The sequence below is a fragment of the Trichosurus vulpecula genome, chromosome 5 (assembly GCF_011100635.1).
Source record: "Trichosurus vulpecula isolate mTriVul1 chromosome 5, mTriVul1.pri, whole genome shotgun sequence".
Taxonomy (NCBI): domain Eukaryota; kingdom Metazoa; phylum Chordata; class Mammalia; order Diprotodontia; family Phalangeridae; genus Trichosurus; species Trichosurus vulpecula.
Genome location: NC_050577.1, coordinates 297,094,948 through 297,114,485, shown reverse-complemented (window position 1 = coordinate 297,114,485; position 19,538 = coordinate 297,094,948). Strand labels below are relative to the sequence as shown.

General features: G+C 49.7%; 1 protein-coding gene across 5 annotated transcripts in view; it reads left to right on the top strand.

Annotated features, from left to right (window-relative positions):
* CSNK1E (casein kinase 1 epsilon) overlaps positions 1-19,538 on the top strand; it is a 60,349-nt gene that overhangs the window by 35,545 nt on the left and 5,266 nt on the right. For 4 of the 5 annotated variants that reach the window (XR_005010484.1, XM_036760170.1, XM_036760172.1 and 1 more), the window contains exons 3-8: positions 402-512; positions 829-977; positions 4,798-5,026; positions 10,631-10,801; positions 12,534-12,682; positions 19,322-19,514. Coding sequence is in view for 4 of the 5 variants with exons in the window: in XM_036760170.1 (XP_036616065.1) it covers positions 402-512; positions 829-977; positions 4,798-5,026; positions 10,631-10,801; positions 12,534-12,682; positions 19,322-19,514 (1,002 nt within the window). In the remaining variant the exon portion in view is untranslated. Of the gene's footprint in view, positions 1-401; positions 513-828; positions 978-4,797; positions 5,027-10,630; positions 10,802-12,533; positions 12,683-13,397; positions 13,478-13,592; positions 14,084-19,321; positions 19,515-19,538 lie in introns of those variants that run through there. The other variant, XM_036760173.1, reaches the window with a different exon arrangement.

The window sequence follows — 19,538 nt, the reverse complement described above, 5'->3', positions numbered from 1 at the left end:
CTGACATTTTGTGTTCTAAGGTTCCCTCCTGGCTCTGACATTCTCTGTTCTAAGGTTCCCTCCCAGCCCTGACATTCCATGTTCTAAGGTTCCCTCCCAGCTCCAACATTCTGTGTCCTAAGGCCCCTCTTAACTCTGACATTCCCTGTTCTAAAGTTCCTTCCCAGCTCTGACATTCCCTGTTCTAAAGTTCCTTCCTAGCTCTGACATTCTCTGTTCTAAGGTTCCCTCCCAGCCCTGACGTTTCATGTTCTAAGGTTCCCTTCCAGCTCCAACATTCCATGTTCTAAGGCCCCTCTTAACTCTGATGTTCCCTGTTCTAGGGTCCCTCCCAGTTCTGTTCCAAAGCTATGGTCCCATGATCTCTTTCTGACCTTATCCTGCCTTGCTTCCCTCTTCAGGTGCCAACATCGCTTCTGGGGAAGAGGTGGCCATTAAGTTGGAATGTGTGAAAACAAAGCACCCCCAGCTGCACATCGAGAGCAAGTTTTACAAGATGATGCAGGGAGGAGGTGAGTGGGGCCCTCGAGGACACACAGCCTCTGCTGGAGGCTGCTGGAGGCCCCAATGTAGGGGAAAAAGGCCTGGCTCTTGTAATTCTTCATTGTGTGACCTTGGGCGAATCACTGAGCCACCTCCTTCCTTGCTGCCAGAGTCCTGGGGAAGAGGTTCTGTGACCCTAGAAGTCCTTGACAAAGGGAATCCCTGGGTCTGTGTCTCAGGGCTTGGGGTTTCCCTGGTGGTGGGGGATGGGTTTGTCAGGGGAGAGTTGGGGCTCCCATCATCAGTGACCTTGGTGTGATGTTCTTTTCCCTCTGGCCCTCGCAGTGGGGATCCCCTCCATCAAATGGTGTGGCGCAGAGGGAGACTACAATGTCATGGTGATGGAGCTGCTGGGCCCCAGCCTGGAAGACCTTTTCAATTTCTGCTCCCGCAAGTTCAGCCTCAAGACCGTCCTTCTCTTGGCTGACCAGATGGTGAGTTCGGATCTCTCTGCTGAAACCACATACCCCTTCTTCCTCATGTTTGTCGTCTCTTAAGTCATTGGCTTAGCTGACTCCTGCCGCCTCCTCACTTTCCAGTCTCCCTACACCTCCTTCCCCAACATGTACTCTGGTCCAGTGACCTTGGCCTCCTGGCTGGTCCACGAACAAAGAAGATGCTCCATATCTTGGCTTTGGGAGCTTTCTCTGGCCATTCCCTGTGCCTGGAATGCTCTGACTACTGACCTCCCTGGCTTCTTTTATGTCCCAACTTCTACAGGAAGCCTTCCCCAACCCCTCTCAAAGAGATATAAGATGAATGGGAGAGGGGAGGATCAAGTGAGGGTTTTTTCAGGATCGGGGAGACGTGGGTATGTGTGTAGGCAGTAGGGAATGAGCCAGTAGACAGAGAGAGGATGAACATGAAACAGGGGAGGATGACAGTGTGGGGCAATCTGTTGGAGAAGAAGGAGTAGAACAAGGTAGCTTGAGCAGGTCCAGGGGTTAGCCCTGGTAAAGAGTCAGGCTACCTCATTGAGTGAGAGAGGGGGACCTCAGGGGCCGTAGAGTGTAGTCCCCTCTCATTTTATACTCCAGGAAATGGGACCTAGAAAAATTGTGACTTGCCCAAGGCTACACAGCTCCAAAGCATTAGCATTGGTATTTGAACCCAGGCCCTCTGCCTCCAAATCTGGTAGGTTTCCCCACATGCCATTCATGAATCCTTTATGACTTTACATGAGTTTCACTAGTGAATGGGGGATGAAAATCAGATGATGAGAGGTTGACACATGGTGATGAAACAGACTGCAAAATTTTGAAAGTCTAAGCAGTGATGGAGAGGAAAGGACGGAATGTGGCTGGATGTCGTAGAAAGGCCAAAGGAAACCTTTTTTTTAAAGGATCAGTAAGATCTGAGTGTGTTTGTAGGTAGATAGGAAGAAGCCAGTGGCAAGGAAAAGACAGGCAGCAGTAACTGAGCCGGGAGGGAGTTAGGGACAAGGTGGGAAATAAAGGGAGGAGATCTAGTGGGTAATGGGAAAAACCTGTCTCTGGGGACTGGCAACCAGGAGGAAGGAGATGCTGATGCCATCTGAGGGACAGAGGAGGAAACTGCCATTGGATGTTCTCCATATACCCTCAGTGGAGTGAGATGGTGTGTGGGTGTGTTGGCAGCCTGAGTTTGGAGCAGTCACTGTGAGGAACAAGATACAAAGAGATTAAAGATGGAAAGAGAGGCTGAGTAGCTTAGACAGTAGAGAAATGGCTTCAGAGACAGGAAGACCCAGGCTTGAGTTTTGCCTCTGAAACATCCTGACTGTGTGACCCTGGGCATCCTGACCGTGTGACCCTGGGCATCCTGACCGTGTGACCCTGGGCATCCTGACCGTGTGACCCTGGGCATCCTGACCGTGTGACTCTGGGCATCCTGACCGTGTGACCCTGGGCATCCTGACCGTGTGACTCTGGGCATCCTGACTGTGTGACTCTGGGCATCCTGACCGTGTGACCCTGGGCATCCTGACCATGTGACTCTGGGCATCCTGACCATGTGACCCTGAGCATCCTGACTGTGTGACTCTGGGCATCCTGACTGTGTGACTCTGGGCAACCTGACTGTGTGACTCTGGGTATCCTCACTGTGTGACTCTGGGCATCCTGACTGTGTGACCCTGAGCATCCTGACTGTGTGGCCCTGAGCATCCTGACTATGTGACTCTGAGCATCCTGACTGTGTGACTCTGGGCATCCTGACCATGTGACCCTGAGCATCCTGACTGTGTGACCCTGAGCATCCTCACTGTGTGACTCTGGGCATCCTGACCATGTGACCCTGGGCAAATTACGCGACCTCTTGGTCCTCCAGGAAGCTCTCCAAGATTATTGGGTTGCCGATCAGGCCCTAATCTATATTGGTAGAGACGATTTCCTCACTAAGAATTCCTTGCATCAATAAATAAGATCACAGGTTCAATCTAAAAAAAGTAGTAGTTGGAGGGGACAGAAGAGAAACATTACTGATTTAAACAGTCGCAACCATAATAATTAATGAGAACCCTGATGAGGAAGTGCATGAAGTTAGGCCTATTCTGGTCTCTTCTCCAAGGACATTCAGCAGGCTCAGATGGAGTATGATGGAACAGGTTGTTGGGGCTCAGGATGTTGGCGACAATGTCAAATGTTGACATCTCCGTGAGGAGTGGCAGGGGATTAGATGGAGAAGACCATAAGCTAGATGCCAGTCACTGGAATTAGTTGGGAGAATGGCCTGAAGGTCAGTAGAAACCAAAAGCCAAGATGGAGAGATGACCGAAGCTGATCTTATAGGATCTGGGTTCAGATCCCATCCCAGATGCTTACTTTCTGTATGCCCTTAATTAAGCCAGTCACCTCCCCGGAGAGCATCAAGGGGGAAAGATAATGAGTGTTTTGGGGCATGTTGAGTTTAAAACGTCTATAGTTTCTTCATCTTTGAAATGAAGAGGTTGGACCAGATGGCCTCTGAGGATTCTCCCAGCTCTATGATTTCATGCATGTGTAACTTTGGGCAAGTCTCTTAACTTTGTGGGGTCTCACTTTCCCCCTCTGTAAAAGAAGCTTGGACAAACAGCCTCTGAAGCGCCTTCCAGTCCTGGATCTCTGGTCCTATGATCTCATGCTTTTGAAAGAAGAAAGTTTGTTGGGTGACAGTGGAAGGGAGTGTTTGTGGGGAGGCCATTGAGGGAGGCCAAGTGGCCTCCAGTGGTGAGGGTTGCTGGGATATGATGTCCTCAGGGGAAGTAAGGGTTTGGGTTAAAAGGAGGGGGCAGCCTGAAGCCTCCAGAGGGGGAAGTGACTAAGGTCATCCAGCCAACAATCGCCCGAGCTGAGAGCCTAGAACTGCTGTTTCCTGACTCCTAGTCTAGGGCTCTTTGTCTTGCGGAGTGGGAGGTAACACAGGACAAACCAGAGGACCTAGGAGGGAGTCTCTGGTCTTCTGGTTCCCAAGAGTGCCATCTTGGGCAGATGACTTCCGCTCTCTGGGCCTTGGTTTCCTTATGTTCAAAATGGAGATAGTTAGGAGGACCTGAGTTCAAATCCAGCCTCAGATACTTATAAGCAGTGTGACCCTGGGCGAATCACTTAACCCCATTTGCCTCAGTTTCCTCATCTGTAAAATGAGTTGGAGAAGGAAATGGCAAAACCACTTCAGGATCTTTGCCAAGGAAACCCCAAACGGGGTCACGAAGAATCAGACGTGACTGAAATGACTCAACAACACCCCCTCCCCCTCCTTCCTTCTCAGGGTTGTTGGGAGGAGCAGACAGTATGTGTAAATCACTTTGCAGACCTTAAAGAGGAACAAAGTGTTGGACCTGGAATATATCATATTTCCTTATGTATGTGTGTTGTTGTCTCCTCTGATAGAGTGGAAGCTCCTTGAGGGCATATTTCTTTCTTTCTTTTTTTTTTTTTTTTTTACTCTGTGGGGTCTTAGCACTAGAGGGTAATGGAGGGAGATTCTCCTACTGGAGGGATTAGCATTTGAGTTGGACAGGTAGGATGGGTAGGAATACAACTGATAAAGAAAGGGAAAGAAGGCATTCCAGGCACAGGACACAGCCTGAGCAAGGACCCAGAGGCAGGAGAGTAGGTCAGGGGACAGAGTAGAGTAACTGGAGGCATCGCTATGAGAGGAGGGGAGAGCCATGTTGGGGTCAGATCTTTTCCTGATCTGGTCTAATACCGACTGCTGCCCAGTTTTCTTTCTCTCTCTCAACTCCTTGGAATCAGGGCGCTCGCAGTTACCACCCCTCTCTCCCTTCCTCCCCAGATCAGCCGCATTGAGTACATCCACTCTAAGAACTTCATCCACCGGGACGTGAAACCTGACAACTTCCTCATGGGGCTGGGCAAGAAGGGAAACCTGGTGTACATCATCGATTTTGGCCTGGCCAAGAAATACCGAGACGCTCGCACCCACCAGCATATCCCCTACCGGGAAAACAAAAATCTGACTGGCACGGCTCGCTATGCTTCTATCAACACCCACTTGGGCATTGGTGAGTGGCCTGAACCGGGGAAAATGAGAACGAGGTTGAGCATGGGTGTGATTGTCCTCTTGAGTCCGTGTGCACTCTAAGCTAGGGCTACGGACTTGAGCCCCCATTGCAGTAGTACCATTTATAGTACTAACAACAGCAGCAGTAGGTAGTATGAAGTATATGTCATCCTGTCTGCTGCTGGAATTGTCCTGAGGCTGCTTTAAATGATCCGAAGGAGAAGCAGCTTATGTCCCAGCATTCTTAGTCAATCGCAAAAAGGAGTCATTTTATCTACCTTTGCAATAGTCCACAGAACATTAAATTTAAAAGAATAACAGCAGAATTAACAACTTATCCCAAGCCTGCTTCCATCTGAAACCCATGGAAAAAGATGAAAATGAAAGACCTTACAGCTGAAACATTGTATTTTTAAATTGCCAAAATGCTTTAAACGTTTTTTTATTTGAGCCCTAGAACTAAGTACTAGCATCATTCCCCCAGTTTATAGATGAAGAAGCTCAGAGGTTACATGACTGACCCATGATTACACAGCTAGTGAGTGTCAGAGGCTGGATTTGAACCTGGGTCTCTCCTGATTCCAAGTCCAGTACACTCCAGTACACTCTGCTGCCTCCCTCCCATTATTAGCAGGGTCTCTGCAACTAGATGTCTCTTTTAGCAAACCCAAGATGTGAAAAATGGGGAGGAGGAAGTAATCAAGAAAGGATTCTTCCTTTTGCTGAAAGACTCATGCAAGGTTGTTCAAAATAGGGGACTGCCTGGGGACATTCGAAATAGCTTCTATTTATCAAAATTTGTCGTACTCTTCACATTCCAGTCAAATATTTGGTGCTACTGGGCCTCAGTTACCTCATCTGTGAAATGAAGGCTCTTTTGGTGTGTTAGGGACTTGATGGCCCCAAGGCCCCTTCCAATCCTTGAATGCTGGGCTTCTAGGATTTGACTGGCTGACCTCTAAGGTCTAGGACGATGACCCCCATGAGGCTAAGCTTATACAAGGGATTTAAGAGAAAGCAGATGGCAGGTCCTTCCCTGCCCGAGAGAACCTTTTTTCTAGTCTTGAGAGTTAATTAGGTCAGTTTGACCAATGAAGAAACTGAGGTCCAGATTGGGGAAATGCCTTGTCTAAAGTCACAGGAAAGCACTGGCAGGGCTGGAAAGCAAGGAGGTGGATAAGATGAACACTTGAACCCTCCACCAGTGTGGACTTGAGCTAGACTGCGTGGGTGAAACTATGGCTGCGAGTGTTGGGGCAAGGAGGAAGGCAAAGGAGGTAGAGCTCAGGGGATCAGCCTTGATCCGGACCAGGAGGGAAGGATTCTTGTTACCCATGTATTGGTGCCTGCCTTTCTATTGTGGGGAAAATCAAGGTATAAACCAATCTTGGTCGTGGAGCTGGAGGAGACTTGTTGAAATGGCTCCAGATGCTCCCTCCCCTCCATCTTTTTAATTGCCATTAAAATAACACTTCGTGGAAGGACATAAACACTGCCCTTTGTCAGCGTGGGCCTTCCCTCCTCCAACACAGTTCAGGGCTCCTCTCTCCCTGTGCTGAGAGATGCTCTTCATTGGAGCCTAGACAAGGACCTCGGAGTCCAATCTCTGTTTTACAGACAAGGAGGCGAGGGTCACTTGCCCAGCATCACAGAATCACAGGATCCTGGCTCTAAGGCTGGAAGGGTCATTTCACAGAGGAAGAAGCCTAGGCTCAGACAGGTCCAGTGACCTGCCCAAGGTCACTGGAGTCATACAGGTCATGGTTTTAGAGAGGGGAGGGGTTTCAAAGGTCATCGAGTCCTACTCTCTCATTTTATAACTGAGGAAACAGCATAGGCCACCCCACTTATGTCTGTGCTCAGCACAGAAGAGATGAAAAGGGACTTACCCAGGGTCACACAGCTGGGGGATGAGCGAGGATCTTTTAATGATGGGCCTGTGCTCTTTCTATATCACCAGAGCCATGGTGGGGAGAGGACTTGGCTCTGCCCCTCTGTGCCTCAGTCTCCTCCTCTGTCAAATGAGAGAGTTGGGCTAGATGGCCTCTGAGGCAGCCGGTGGTGCAGTGGATAGAACTCTAGGCCTGGAGTCAGGCAGCTCTGAGTTCAGATTTGGCCTCAGACACCTATTAGCTGTGTGACCTTGGGCAAGTCACTTAACCTCTCTTTGCCTCATTTTCCTCAACTCTAAAATGGGGCTTAAAATAGATTAAATATATAAACAAATTAAAAAATAGAAACTACCTCAAGGGGTTATTTTGAGGATGAAATGAGATATTTGTAAAGCATTTAGCACACTAGGCGCTATATAAATGTGCTTTCCCTTCCCTAGACCTAAGGATCTATTCTAGACCCTAGATTTAGGGTCCTAAATAATGATATTGTGAAGTTCTAGATCACAGTCCAAGTCTTTCTCCCAAAGCCCATTAATCTTTTTTTTCTTTTCTAACTAATCTAACTTCCTGAGTGTATGTTGGCTCCTCATTCATTCAGCCAGCTGTCATGGCAGACATAAAATAGGACTTGTAGCTAGAAAGATCTGGATTCAAATTCAGCTTCAAACAGTAGCTGTGTGACCAGCGCCAAAGCACCTCTCTCAACCTCATTTTCCTCATCTGTAAAAATGGGGATAATAAGCAGGATCCAGAACTGTTCTAGGCTCAAGGGAGCACATTAGGTACTTTGCAATCCTTGAAGCACAACCAGAATGTTAGCTATTGTTCTGAATTTGTTTAAAAACAAAGCAACAACTCCTAAACCGTGTGCTAGAATGTTAGCCTCCTGCCCTGACCTTAAGGAGCTTGCAATAAGTAAGGAAGAGAGTAAGGAGGAGAGAGCCAGACACCCAGAATGAGAATTACCACCTGCTAAAGGCATATGGGAGGGGAGTGCCAGGTTCAGGTAAGGAAGAGGTCACTCTTGGCTGCAAGAGGTCAGAGTAGGCTTCGTCAAGCTGGTGGTGTTTGAGCCTGACCTTGAATGATAAGTGGGATGGTAATGATAGGGGAGGTTAGGGGAAACTTTCTATGTAGAGGGAACAGCATGAGTAAAGATAGGGTGGCTAGAAAAATGTGGATATCTTCAGGGGATAGGAAGTTATTCCATTTGAGTGGAAGTCCGTATTACATCGTGGAATGTTGTTGTTGAGCGTCGTCCAATTCTTCGTGACCCTGTTTGGGGTTTTCTTGGCAGAGTGGTTTGCCATTTCCTTCTCCAGCTCATTTTATAGATGAGGAAACTGAGGCAGAGAGGGTTAAGTGTCAGCTAGTGAGTGTCTAAGGCCAGCTCTGAAGTCATGAAAATGAGTCTTCCTGACCCCAGGCCTGGCAAATGTTGGAAAATCCATTCAGAGCCCCATTTCTGGAGGGCCTTGAGCACCATGTCAGTGGGGAAAGATTCAGGTGGTTTGGACTTGATTTTGTAGTTCACAAGGAGCCACTGAGGGTATTTGAGCAAAGGAATGTTGGGGTGATGAGAGCTTTATCTGGCAGGATGGATGGAGGCCAGCGAAGGTTCTACTGGTAGCCTCATTCAAAAAACATTGCCTGAGCACCTACTGTGTGCTCTGTCCTCAAGAATCCTGCCAAACAACTACACATGTGTGTAAACACGATCTTACATGATATAATTATTATTAATGTACTATTAAAGAATAGAACAAGGAGCACCATTTGATATCAAAAGGGCTGTGGTCCAGACTGTTAATGAATGGAGGAACTCTAGGAAGGGGAGACCTCACAATAGCCCAAGGGGAGCAGCCTCCTGGAGGAAGGGAAGGCTTGAGCTAGGGACCGAAGCTCAGAAAGGATCCATTAGGACTGCTGCCTTGTGACAGAAACCCTCCTAACCATCTATCCAGATTATTACAATGGCCTCCTTCCAATAGGTCTTTGTACCTCCCCTGTTCTCTCTTCTCCAACCTTTATCTCACTGCTATATGGACTTGCCTTATTCAAATAGTTGGGTCACTCTTCTGCTCAAAAGTCTTCTCTGCTGCCCTTCAAGTAGGGTTCATACTGCTCGGACTGGCATTTCAGAGCCTCAACAGTCTGCTGGTTCACAACCTTTCCAGCCTATGTGGTAATAGGTTTATGTTTGGAAATGATGAATTTGAGATGCCACCCAGGACTTAAAGGTGGGCATGTCAAGTGATAAACCATAGACATACAGAATCTCAAGTTCATAGATATCTATAGCCAGAAGAGCCATTAGAGGACATCTCACCTGGATTGTAAATAGTGAAGCCAACCCAAGATCCTTTGGGTCTTACTGGCCTGACATTTGTTGTTCCCAGGACTGGGCAGATGGGGTCTGGTGCTTCTTGAAAGGCTAAGCTAATTATTCATTCCTTTATTCTAATTTTTAATTTCTTTATAAAAAATTATTTAACAAAATTTTATTTTCTTTCCCTCTCACCTTCCCTCAGCTGGGAAAAAAGAAAAAACAAAACTGAAACCTTCATAATAAAGATGCAGAGTCAAGCCAAACAAATTCTCTCATTCATTAAGTGCCTACTACATGCATAGGCTTATACTTGGTTCTGGGGGAGCCACAAAGGCATCCCTGCCCTTCACAGCACTTACAGCCTAGGAGGAGTATGTAACATATACACAGAAATATACGGGGGGATCAGGGACCCTCCTTCATGGAGGAGCTAACCCCTGAGTTTAGCCTTGAAGGATAGATATAGAATTTTGATATTCTTAGATCAGGGGTAGGAATGATGTGAACAAAGGTGCGGAGGCTGGAAAGTGCAGAGCTTGTTCAGGAAATGTAGAGTGGCCCGATTTTGGCTGGATCACAGGACTTGTACAAAGGGCAGCATGGGTTAAGGCTGGAAGAGTAGGTTAGAACCACTCTAGGGAAGGAGCCTTGAATGTCAGGTTGAGGAGTCCAGGTTTTATCCTAGGCGGGGAGATTAAGCAGTGAAGACTGTTGACAATTTTGGATCGAGGGTGTAAGAAGAAGGACCTGTGCATAAAAAAGATAAAAAGATTTCACTGGGGAGGGGGCGGGGGGGAGAGACAATGAGGCAATCACTTAGCTTTTGCAGTAGTCCAAGCAAGAGGAAATGAGGGCCTGAAGTGGGGTAATGGGCATGAGAATGAATGATATCACCCCTCCTCCAAACTGTGTTGAAACCTATACATAACTGAGGTTTGGGCCTTCCTTTATTCATTCAGCAAACATTGATTAGTGCTGCTGGTGGTGGTGGTGGTCATAATGCAGTGCCCCCAACTGGGAGGTAGAGGCAGGGCAACCTGTGCCACTCTCCCCTACCCTTACCCAGTCAGAGAGGCTGCAGAGGGGGTTCTTGCATGGGCCAAGAGACTGGACCAGATGAGATTATGAGATTCCAGGAGGCATGCAAAAGAGGGATGGAGAGTGTCCAGATTAAACTGGACCTTGCCCATGGGTACCCTGCTCGGCTAGTAAGAAGTGTCTGAAGTGGGATTCAAACCCAAGTCTAGCCTCTCTGGGGTGACAGATTTAAAATGGCGGCACTGCTGGCTTCTGCTTCCTGGGGCCTCTGGTGTTTTCTCTCTTTGTTCCCTGGCTCTATGAGCTGGTGCCTGACTGTCTCCTTCCCTCTCTCCCCCTACAGAGCAGAGCCGTCGCGATGACCTGGAGAGTTTGGGTTACGTGCTCATGTATTTCAACCTGGGCTCCCTGCCCTGGCAGGGCCTCAAAGCAGCCACCAAGAGGCAGAAGTATGAACGTATTAGTGAGAAGAAGATGTCCACACCCATCGAGGTCCTTTGCAAAGGATACCCCTGTAAGTAGCTCTAGTACCTGGAATCAAACAGGCATTCATGAAATCACCACTACATGCCAGGCGCAGGCTGGGTGCTGGGGATACAGGATAAAAGTGGATCACCCCCTGCATCCAGCTTCCATTCTAAAGAGAAAGACAACACAGGTATAGAGATAAACTTCACCTCTGGCGCTGTCCGAGGTGCTGACAACTTCCTTGTTCCCTGCTTGGCCCAAGGCCACCGTGTTGAGGACAATGAAAGGTCTGTGGTTGGCATGGTTGGGTGATGGGCAAGGTGACTAAGAAGGGGCCAGCAGTCCCTTCCAGGGACTCTTCCAGGGACATAAAAGAGAGAAGCCCTGGTCAGCCAGGACTCAAACATGACAGTCCTAGTGACTTCAGAGACCCTTCACAAAGCAGAATCAATCAAGATTTATTAAGCTCCTACTCTGTACCAGGCATTAAGCTAGGAGCTGGACATACAAGTACAAAGAGTGAGACAATTCCTACTCACAAGGATCTTACATAAATTTAATTTTTTTAAAAAAACCCCAAAAACCTTACATTGGCGATGTCCAAAAATGTTGGTCTCATTCTGCAGCTTGAGTCTGTCACCTCTTTCGGGAGGTGAGGAGCAGGTTTTGTCTTTCAAATGGGAGACATAGTGAGTACATGTGAAAATTTATATGGCATTAAAGTAAAGGAGGCCATCTAATTCCCCTTTCAGCTCTAAATCGGTGATCCTCCAAGCCCGCTAACAGAGGCATCTTCTTAAGACTAGGACTGGCAAAGCAGGGGTCCATCTTCAGAGGCAGCAGACAGCTCCCTCTCCAGGAGCTCTTTATGCCAGTGAAATCACAGGTTTAGTTTTCAAAATATATTCAGTTGCCTTCTCAATGAGTGGGGCGGGGGGGGGGGGCTGGAGGGAATGAGAGAATTTGGAACTGAAAAGTAACATTAAAATATTAATTTTAATATTTAAAAATAATTAATATTTCAAATGACAAACCAAAAGAACAAAGAGATACATTAAGGCCAAACTGGGCAACTTTACTTTAGATATGCCTTAAGTCTGACCAAATACAGTGACCAGTGTTCCAGCTCTGACAAGGCTTTATTCTTATCTAGGCTAAATCTGAAGGGAGCTGATAGCCAGGTCAGAGGTCACCAGTCAGTCAGCAGTCAACAAGCATTTATTAAATGCCTACTAAGAGGGTTCAAATCCAGCTTCAGATGTTTCCTAGCTGTGTGACCCTGGGCAAGTCACTTAACTGTAAAATGAGCTGGAGAAGGACATGGAAAACCACTCCAGTATCTTTGCCAAGAAAACCCCAAATGGGGTCATGAAGAGTCAGACATGACTGAAAATAACTGAACAACAAGAAGACTATGTGCCAGGTGCTGTGCTAAGTGCTAGGGGTTCAAAGAAAGGCAAAAAGACAGTTCCTGCCCTAAAGGAGCTTACAATCTAATGGGAGCAGAGATAACATACCAAATTATATACAAACAAGATACATACAGAATAGATAAAAAGAATGGTACTATGCTGAGGGACAGCTTCCCCCCTCCCCCGCCTTAATTTTGACCCCTTCCCTGCCCCATTTTAGAGGTTAAAATATTTTTCAAAAAAATTGGTTTGCGCAGTTATGTAACTCAATGCCTTAGAAGCCTCTCTCTGGCCCAGAACAGGAATGCTTTGTTGTCTGGGAGAGTCTCACTGTTTTCTCCCTTCTCTCCCTTCCCTGTCTCCCAGCTGAATTCTCCACATACCTCAACTTCTGCCGCTCTCTCCGGTTCGATGACAAGCCCGATTACTCATATCTAAGGCAGCTCTTCCGGAACCTCTTCCATCGTCAGGGCTTCTCCTATGACTATGTCTTTGACTGGAACATGCTCAAATTCGTGAGTCACCCCCCTCCACTCTTCCCCCCTTCCTGAGCGGCGGCTCTCGGCCATAGGAGCTAGCGGAGAGATATGGGAGGTGGTCTGGTGGTCTTGAGGTCTGCGGCGGTAGGTGATAACAGCAGAAGCAGCAGCATGCTTCTGGGTTCGGCTTGGCTGGGCGCGCCCATCCCTTCCCCGCTCCCCCTTGTCCCAGCGAGAGGCAGCACCAGTGGGGGCCCAGAGGGTAGGTGGCCCCCACTGGGGTAACTGCTGTCTCTGTCAGCAGGGCCAGGCTGGAGACGGAGCTGAAGTCCCGTCTCCTGCTCATCCTGCAGTCCAGGGCCCGAAGAGCTGGCTTCTCTCCCTCGACCCCCTCCGTGCCTCTCGCTGGGGGGGTTGGGGGTACCTTGGGAGCTGCCTGACCACCTTCCTCGCCGCGGCCCTGCTGCTCTCCTTCCTTTTCCCCGTGGCTGCTGTCCACGCTGCATTGCGTGTGGCCCTCTTCCCCCCAGCCTCCCTCGCTGACAGCTAGGATGCCAAGAGCATCTCTCCTTTCCTTCCCCCCAGGGTTGGGGGGAAGGCCAAGCGCCATCCCTCGGGATATATATTCTGGCATGGCTGCCATCTTGCCTTCGCTGGAAGGGGCTTCTATGGGTTCCTGACTAGGGTGGGGACTGCTTTAGGACTTCCAAAATCCCCATGTCTTGTTTCTTCTAAATCTCTTCCGGGAAAGGGAGCTACCCCAGGACAATCTCATTCTTTCGAGAAAGAAGTCAGCCCACACCCAGGCCACTCGGGCCAACCTATGTACTGGTAAGGACCTGCTGGCTCGGCCTGCCCTTGGCTTCTGTTGATTATTTCTCAGCGGTCATGTCCCAGGTACCAGGCAGCTGAGCTCCCCCACTTTGTGCTCTGTGTCCCCTTCCAGGTGCCCAACGCCCCTGGGCACCCCGTGCCGTGCAGACGAGCAGGTGGAGGAGGTTGAGGAGATGGAGGAGATGGGGCACCTTAGCCGTTGGCCCGTGGTCTGGACCCCAGGGCCCCAGTTCTGACCTCACGGAGGCACCGTGAGTGCAAAGCTGAGAATGTCTACTATACCGGGACCTGTGGATAACGCCCAGGCTGGGGCCAAAATGTGACCAAGAGAGCAAGCCAGGAATGGGGTCCTCCAGCCCCTGGGGCACGCCCCGCCCCAAGACATAGTGACAGAGCAGAGGTGGTGTGGGCGAGTTGTCTTGGATGGTCCCTAGGAGGGCATCCTGAGCTGGTACTCTGACCTGCCCAGAGAATTGGGCTGTCGGTGGAGATGACCGAAGGGGGATGCCAGATGGGACTAGACCGCCATCTTGATGGCCTACCAGTGATCTCTGTACCAAACTTGAGCTCATTAAAAAGGCCTCTTCCTTACTCACCTGGCCGTGACTGTCTCTTAATGTCGTCATTGCCAAGTGTCACGGACCGCTCTCCCTGAAGGGCAGGTCTCTTGTCCCCTCCTGGCTGATCACATCCTCACCCATCCCCTCCAGGGATGCCCACTTCTCCAGCTCCTCTTTTCTACTCAAACATTTAGTCAGCACCTGCGGTATGCAGACTGCTGTGATGGATGCTCCTTATCAATAGCAGTGGTCTCATTCTGACTCCTTTTCGTCTTGCCCTCATGGCCTGGGAAGCAGCCTGGCATTCCTCTCGCTAGTCAGCTATTTTTTTTCCCAAATGAGAGATGACTGAAGTCCTTCATGGTAGAAAAGGCACACTACGTGGTCAGCTAGAGGATGAAGCCAGGCCTTGGAGATACTGCCATGGGGTCTCTAAACTGCTGTTTGCCACCTCCTTACCTCAAACTTTGCAGGCCTCCTCAGTGGTTACACCTCATTGGCTCTTCCAGAGCCAGAAGCTGGAGATTCAGGAGAGGATATAGACTTTCCATCCATTCAACCCAGGGGACATGGGCATAGAAGGCATGGGAAGGTCTTCTCCTGGAAAGTTGTGTGTGTGCGTGTCTGTGTGTGTGTGTGTGTGTGTGTGTGTGTGTGTGGTCTTTTCTTCCTTGTCATTTACAAATTGGTCACAAATTCCCAAGACATCAACACCTTTCAGGGACCATGAGAAATTCCAGCCTTAACACCACACCAACATCACTAGCCATTTCAGGAGGGTTCAAACTACTGTGACTCTCTACTTGACCTGGCAAGGGCCATGACTTCTGAGACAGAACCCTTAGGAATCACAGAACTTGAGAGTAGCCAATGCATATCAGAAAGGAGCCCCTAACTCTAACATACTTGATGGAGTGAAGATCTCCAAGGAGGGGGAGCTCATCCACCACCTCTTAAGACTATCCATTCAAAGAAAGAGGGAAGGGGGGATGCCTAATAAGCCTACCTTGGAGAAGGCTGAAGAGTCCTGGAAGGTGCTTCATGCTGAGACTCTCTCTTTCTCATCTATGTCACTGGGATATCAGACCAGATGAGGCAATGCCTCCCCCTCGACCTCGGACCTTCAGGTTGGTGGCATCTCTTGGGAAGGCTGGTGGGACCATCTACACCCACTATTCCACGGCCACTTTCTTGCTGTGAGCCTGTGGCTGGGCCTTCGACAAGCGTCCACTTTATTTTGGATTTGGCTGCCATGAGTGGACAGGTTCCTGATCTCCCACCTCTGTTGGCCATAGTGATTTGGAAGATTCCCCATGTGGGGAAGGAGAACATCTTCAGAAAACAAGTGGACAATAAGTCATCCCAAGGATAGACAAAAACCCCTCTGCAACATCCCCGATGAGTGGTTATCCAGCCATTACCTGAAGACCTCCAGTGATGGAGAGCTCACTACCTATCAAAGAATCCCACTCTCCTTTGGGTCAGTTCTGAGTGGCAGGATATTTTTCATTGAGCTGAAGGCCAAGTGGGTGGAGCCTCCAACCACTCTTGTCCTGCCTTCTGGGGCAAAACAGAACAAGGCTAATCCCTCTTTTGGGTGACATCCCTAAAGATACTGAGGTCTCCCCCAACAAAGTCTCACTTCTCCAGGCTGAGCATCTCCAGGTCCTCAGAATCTGTCTGTACTCCTACATGAAGGAAGATGGAGAGCGGAGACATCTGCGGATGGTGGGATCTCCATGCTTCCTGATATTCTCTTTGCCCTTCTCTGGATGCGGACCAGCTTCTTAATGTCCTTCCTAAAATGGGGGGCAGGACACTCACCTTCCTGGTTCTAGATGCAGTACGGCTTTAAGCTGCGTCTTCCCCCCGCTCCATCTCGGTGTGTCCGAAGGGAAGAGGTCAAGATCTCGTAAGCAGCTGACCCTGTAGTACACAGAGCACTGGGTCTGGGCTCAGGAAGACCAGAGTTCGTATCCTGCCTGAGATGCTTACTAGCTGAGCGACCCTGGGCAAGTCATTTACCCTTCTGCCTCAGTTTCCTCATCTGTAAAATGGAGATAAGAGTGGCACCTACCTCACAGGGTTGTTGTGAGGACCAGACGAGAATATTTGTAAAGCACTTTGCCAACCTTAAAGTAAAATTCAGGTTTCTATTTCTTGACTTCCCTTTCCTTTCTTCTGCCTTCTTTCCCTCCCTCTTTTCTGTCCTGAACCTGGGGAAAGAGGCCAGGCTTAGTTCACCCTTGAATCTGGTCTGGAGAATAGACCAAGGGACTGAAGTTCGGAAGTGTCTAGATACCAGCCGCTCAAGATTCTGTAAAGCCGGGGGCCTTTGACTTAATGACCTGCGGCGGTGTAAACCGTGTCTGCTCAGATCCTCCAGGGCAAAGGCCCGGCCCTCACTGAGGATGAATGAGGGAAAGTGAGGGAGGAGCCGGCTCACTTGGGAGGTCCCTTTCACTCTGTGCGTGCGCCTGAGCTTCTCTGAGGCAATCCGCGTCACTTTTCCAGCCTCCGGGTCTTCCTCCCTATCAGTTGTGTGGCTATCAGAAAAAGCTGGATTGGGAGAAAAAAGCCCCGGGTTTGAGTCCTGCCTAAACCATTTCTTACAGGGTCACCTTGAGCAAGGCTCTTTGCTTCTCCGGGGCCCATTTGCCCCACTCTGCCAAATGTGGGAGTTGTATTACAGGGTCTTTAGGCCCCTAGTCTGCCCTAGTCTGGGATACCTCCACCCTCATGGCATGTTGACTTTGGATGGGATTTTCGAGAGAGTAGGTGAGGGCTAAGTGGGGCAGGAAGGGGAGCATTGTCTGAATCTTTCTCCTTTAGGCAAGAACTTTTAAAATTGCTCCTCCATTTATCCTGGGCTCCCCATACTTGTTTCTGGTCACTTCTAGTTCCAAACCCTAGCAGTTGCTGCTGCCAAATCAGTAAACCCTCCCTCCCCCGAGAGGGGGTCTGAGTCTCTGCTGCTAGGGCCAAGGGCCCCTTTGGATGCCTGGCAGAGCAGATGTGAAAAAGATATTTTATTAGGAAGAGGAAAGGGAGAAGAAGGGGAGTTTGGGGAATGACAGATGCCATGTTCCATAGAATTTCTTATCTCTCTGGTGGTCCCATCAGTGAGGGAGGGCAGGGAAGAATTCAGGTCTCATCCTGGCCTTCCCCTCAGCAGGGATCCCTAAAGCTCCGTCTTTCCCTCCCGCAGCAAATCGGGACCTGGCCGTATCAATTAGTAAGCATTTATTAAGCATCTATTGTGTGCTAGGTGCTATTCTAAGCACTGGGAATGCAAAGAAAAAAACAGTTCCTGCCTTCAAAGATAGCAGTTACATATATGAATATAGACAGAATTAACACGATCGTTTGAGAGAGAGGGAAGCATTCCTAGCAAGTGGGAGGGACTCAGGAAAAAATCTCCTAAAGAGATGATGGTACTTGAGCTCAGCCTCGAAGGAAGGAAAGGTTTCTACCAGGCGGAGGGGGGACCTCCCAGGCATGGAGGATGATTAGTACCAAGACCTAGAGATGAAGCTGGAGTGTCGTGTGGGAGGAGCAGAAAGGCCAGTCTGCAGCTTCACGCCTGATGTATGTCTAGGACGCTTCCTTTTGCTGAGGTTTGCTGGGATTCCCAGCATGGAGAGGGGTAGGGCTGGCAGTGGTATACATTCCTACCCATTCAGTTCACATACCTCTGCCTGGTAACTGCAAAACTTGGGGCTGGGATGAGGAGAGGAGGGACAGGGCGCAAAGCAGATGTGGCCTACAGAAAGATCAGGCAGCTCCTCCCATCAGGGATCATTGAGACCAAGCAGCCCTTTCTTGAGCACCCTATGGAATTCTGGGCTCTTCCTCCGAGTTCGGGAGAGCAGGAGGTGACTCAGTGGGGGAGTCAGACAGAATATTTCAACTCAGCTACAGGTTGAATTGGTTGCTTCTCACGAGGTCTCTTCCAACTCTGAGAGTCTGGGCCTCTGACATTCCCCTTGAACCTGGGAGCACCCAGCCCTCCCACCACCTGGGGAAAGCCTGGTCTCCTAGGGCCTTGGAGGGTTTCGCCTGCCCCAGAAAGATCCCACTTGGATCTCTGGTCTAAATGGAAATGTCCAACAGATAAAGTAGAAGATGCATTTTTGGTTACTCTAAAGTGGAGTTTTTCTGGGTCCTCATTAATTAATAAAGGAAGGGCGTGGTTTTTTCTCATGCTGCTTACATAGAATAACTTAACATTTGGGTGGAACATCTTATGTACTTTTAAAATGTTAACCCCACACACTAGAGGTGAAGACCTGGGTTCGAGTTCCATTCCTGGTCATTTCTCATTGTCCATATGCAACTTTTTAAGAGTGACTTGCAGAGAAGGTGCTAACCTGCATTGGTGGAGAGACTTTACTCGTTTAGGAGTTCCCTATACCAGTGAAAGTACAGGTGTAGTCCCTAGCTCTGTTTCCAGAGAGGCGGTTCCTCTCCCCGCTCTCCCTCATACCCCGACTGTGACTCTGGGATTGAAGGTGTGTATATGTGTGTCCCCCCCCAACTCAGCCTTGAGCTCTCTCCCCTACAGATGCGGCCCCCTTCCAGTCAGCCCCCTGCCCTTCCCTGCGCTGCGCCCCGGGACCAATTAGGTAACTTGCCGTCACTGGCTCTGCGCTCAGCTCTCTGGCCTCTCGCTCTCTTTCACCCCTAAATCTTGTCTTAAAAACTGGGGAGACTGCTGCTGAGGAGTAGCACCCCAGGGGACTTTTCGGCCGCTTCGGCCTTTCCCACCCTCTCCTGCTTCCTAGGGGCTCCTGGGTGGCCCCACTGGCTCTAGCCATCAGCTGGAGGCTAGGTAACCAGAGCCACTGTGGACAGCAATACCGCCCTGTAGCCCCTAGGACACAGAGAGGCCGGCTGGGGTGGGGCATGACAGAAACCCCTTCCCCCCACTTCTTCCTTTTACTCTGGACCCTCTTGACTTCCTCCTTCATCTCTTCGTGTTCCTTCTCTCTTCTGGCTTCGCTCTGAGAAGATCTGGGTTCAAATCTTGGTTCTGCCTCTTATAACCTGCGTGATCTTGGGCAAGTCTGCCCCTTCTCTGGGCCTCCATTTCCTTTTCCATACAATGAGGGGATTGGACAAGATGGTCTCTAAGGTGCCTTCCGGAACTCAAGCTGGTGGTCCTCTCTTGCCCATCACTCGGGTCTGGGAATCCCTTTCTGGGGTCTGATGTTGCTCTTTCTTTGGGACGATGCCAACCTCTCCCCATCCCTGTTCTGTATTCCCCTCCCCCACCCCACAGGGTGCGGCCCGGAACCCCGAGGATATGGACCGAGAGCGGCGGGAGCACGAGAGAGAGGAGAGGATGGGGCAGTTGCGAGGATCTGCTACGCGGGCCCTCCCCCCAGGACCCCCTGCTGGTGCAGCTGCCAACCGCCTGCGCAACGTGGCCGAGCCCGTGGCTTCCAACCCAGCCTCCCGCATCCAGCAAGCTGGTGAGGCTGGGGGCTGGGAGAGGC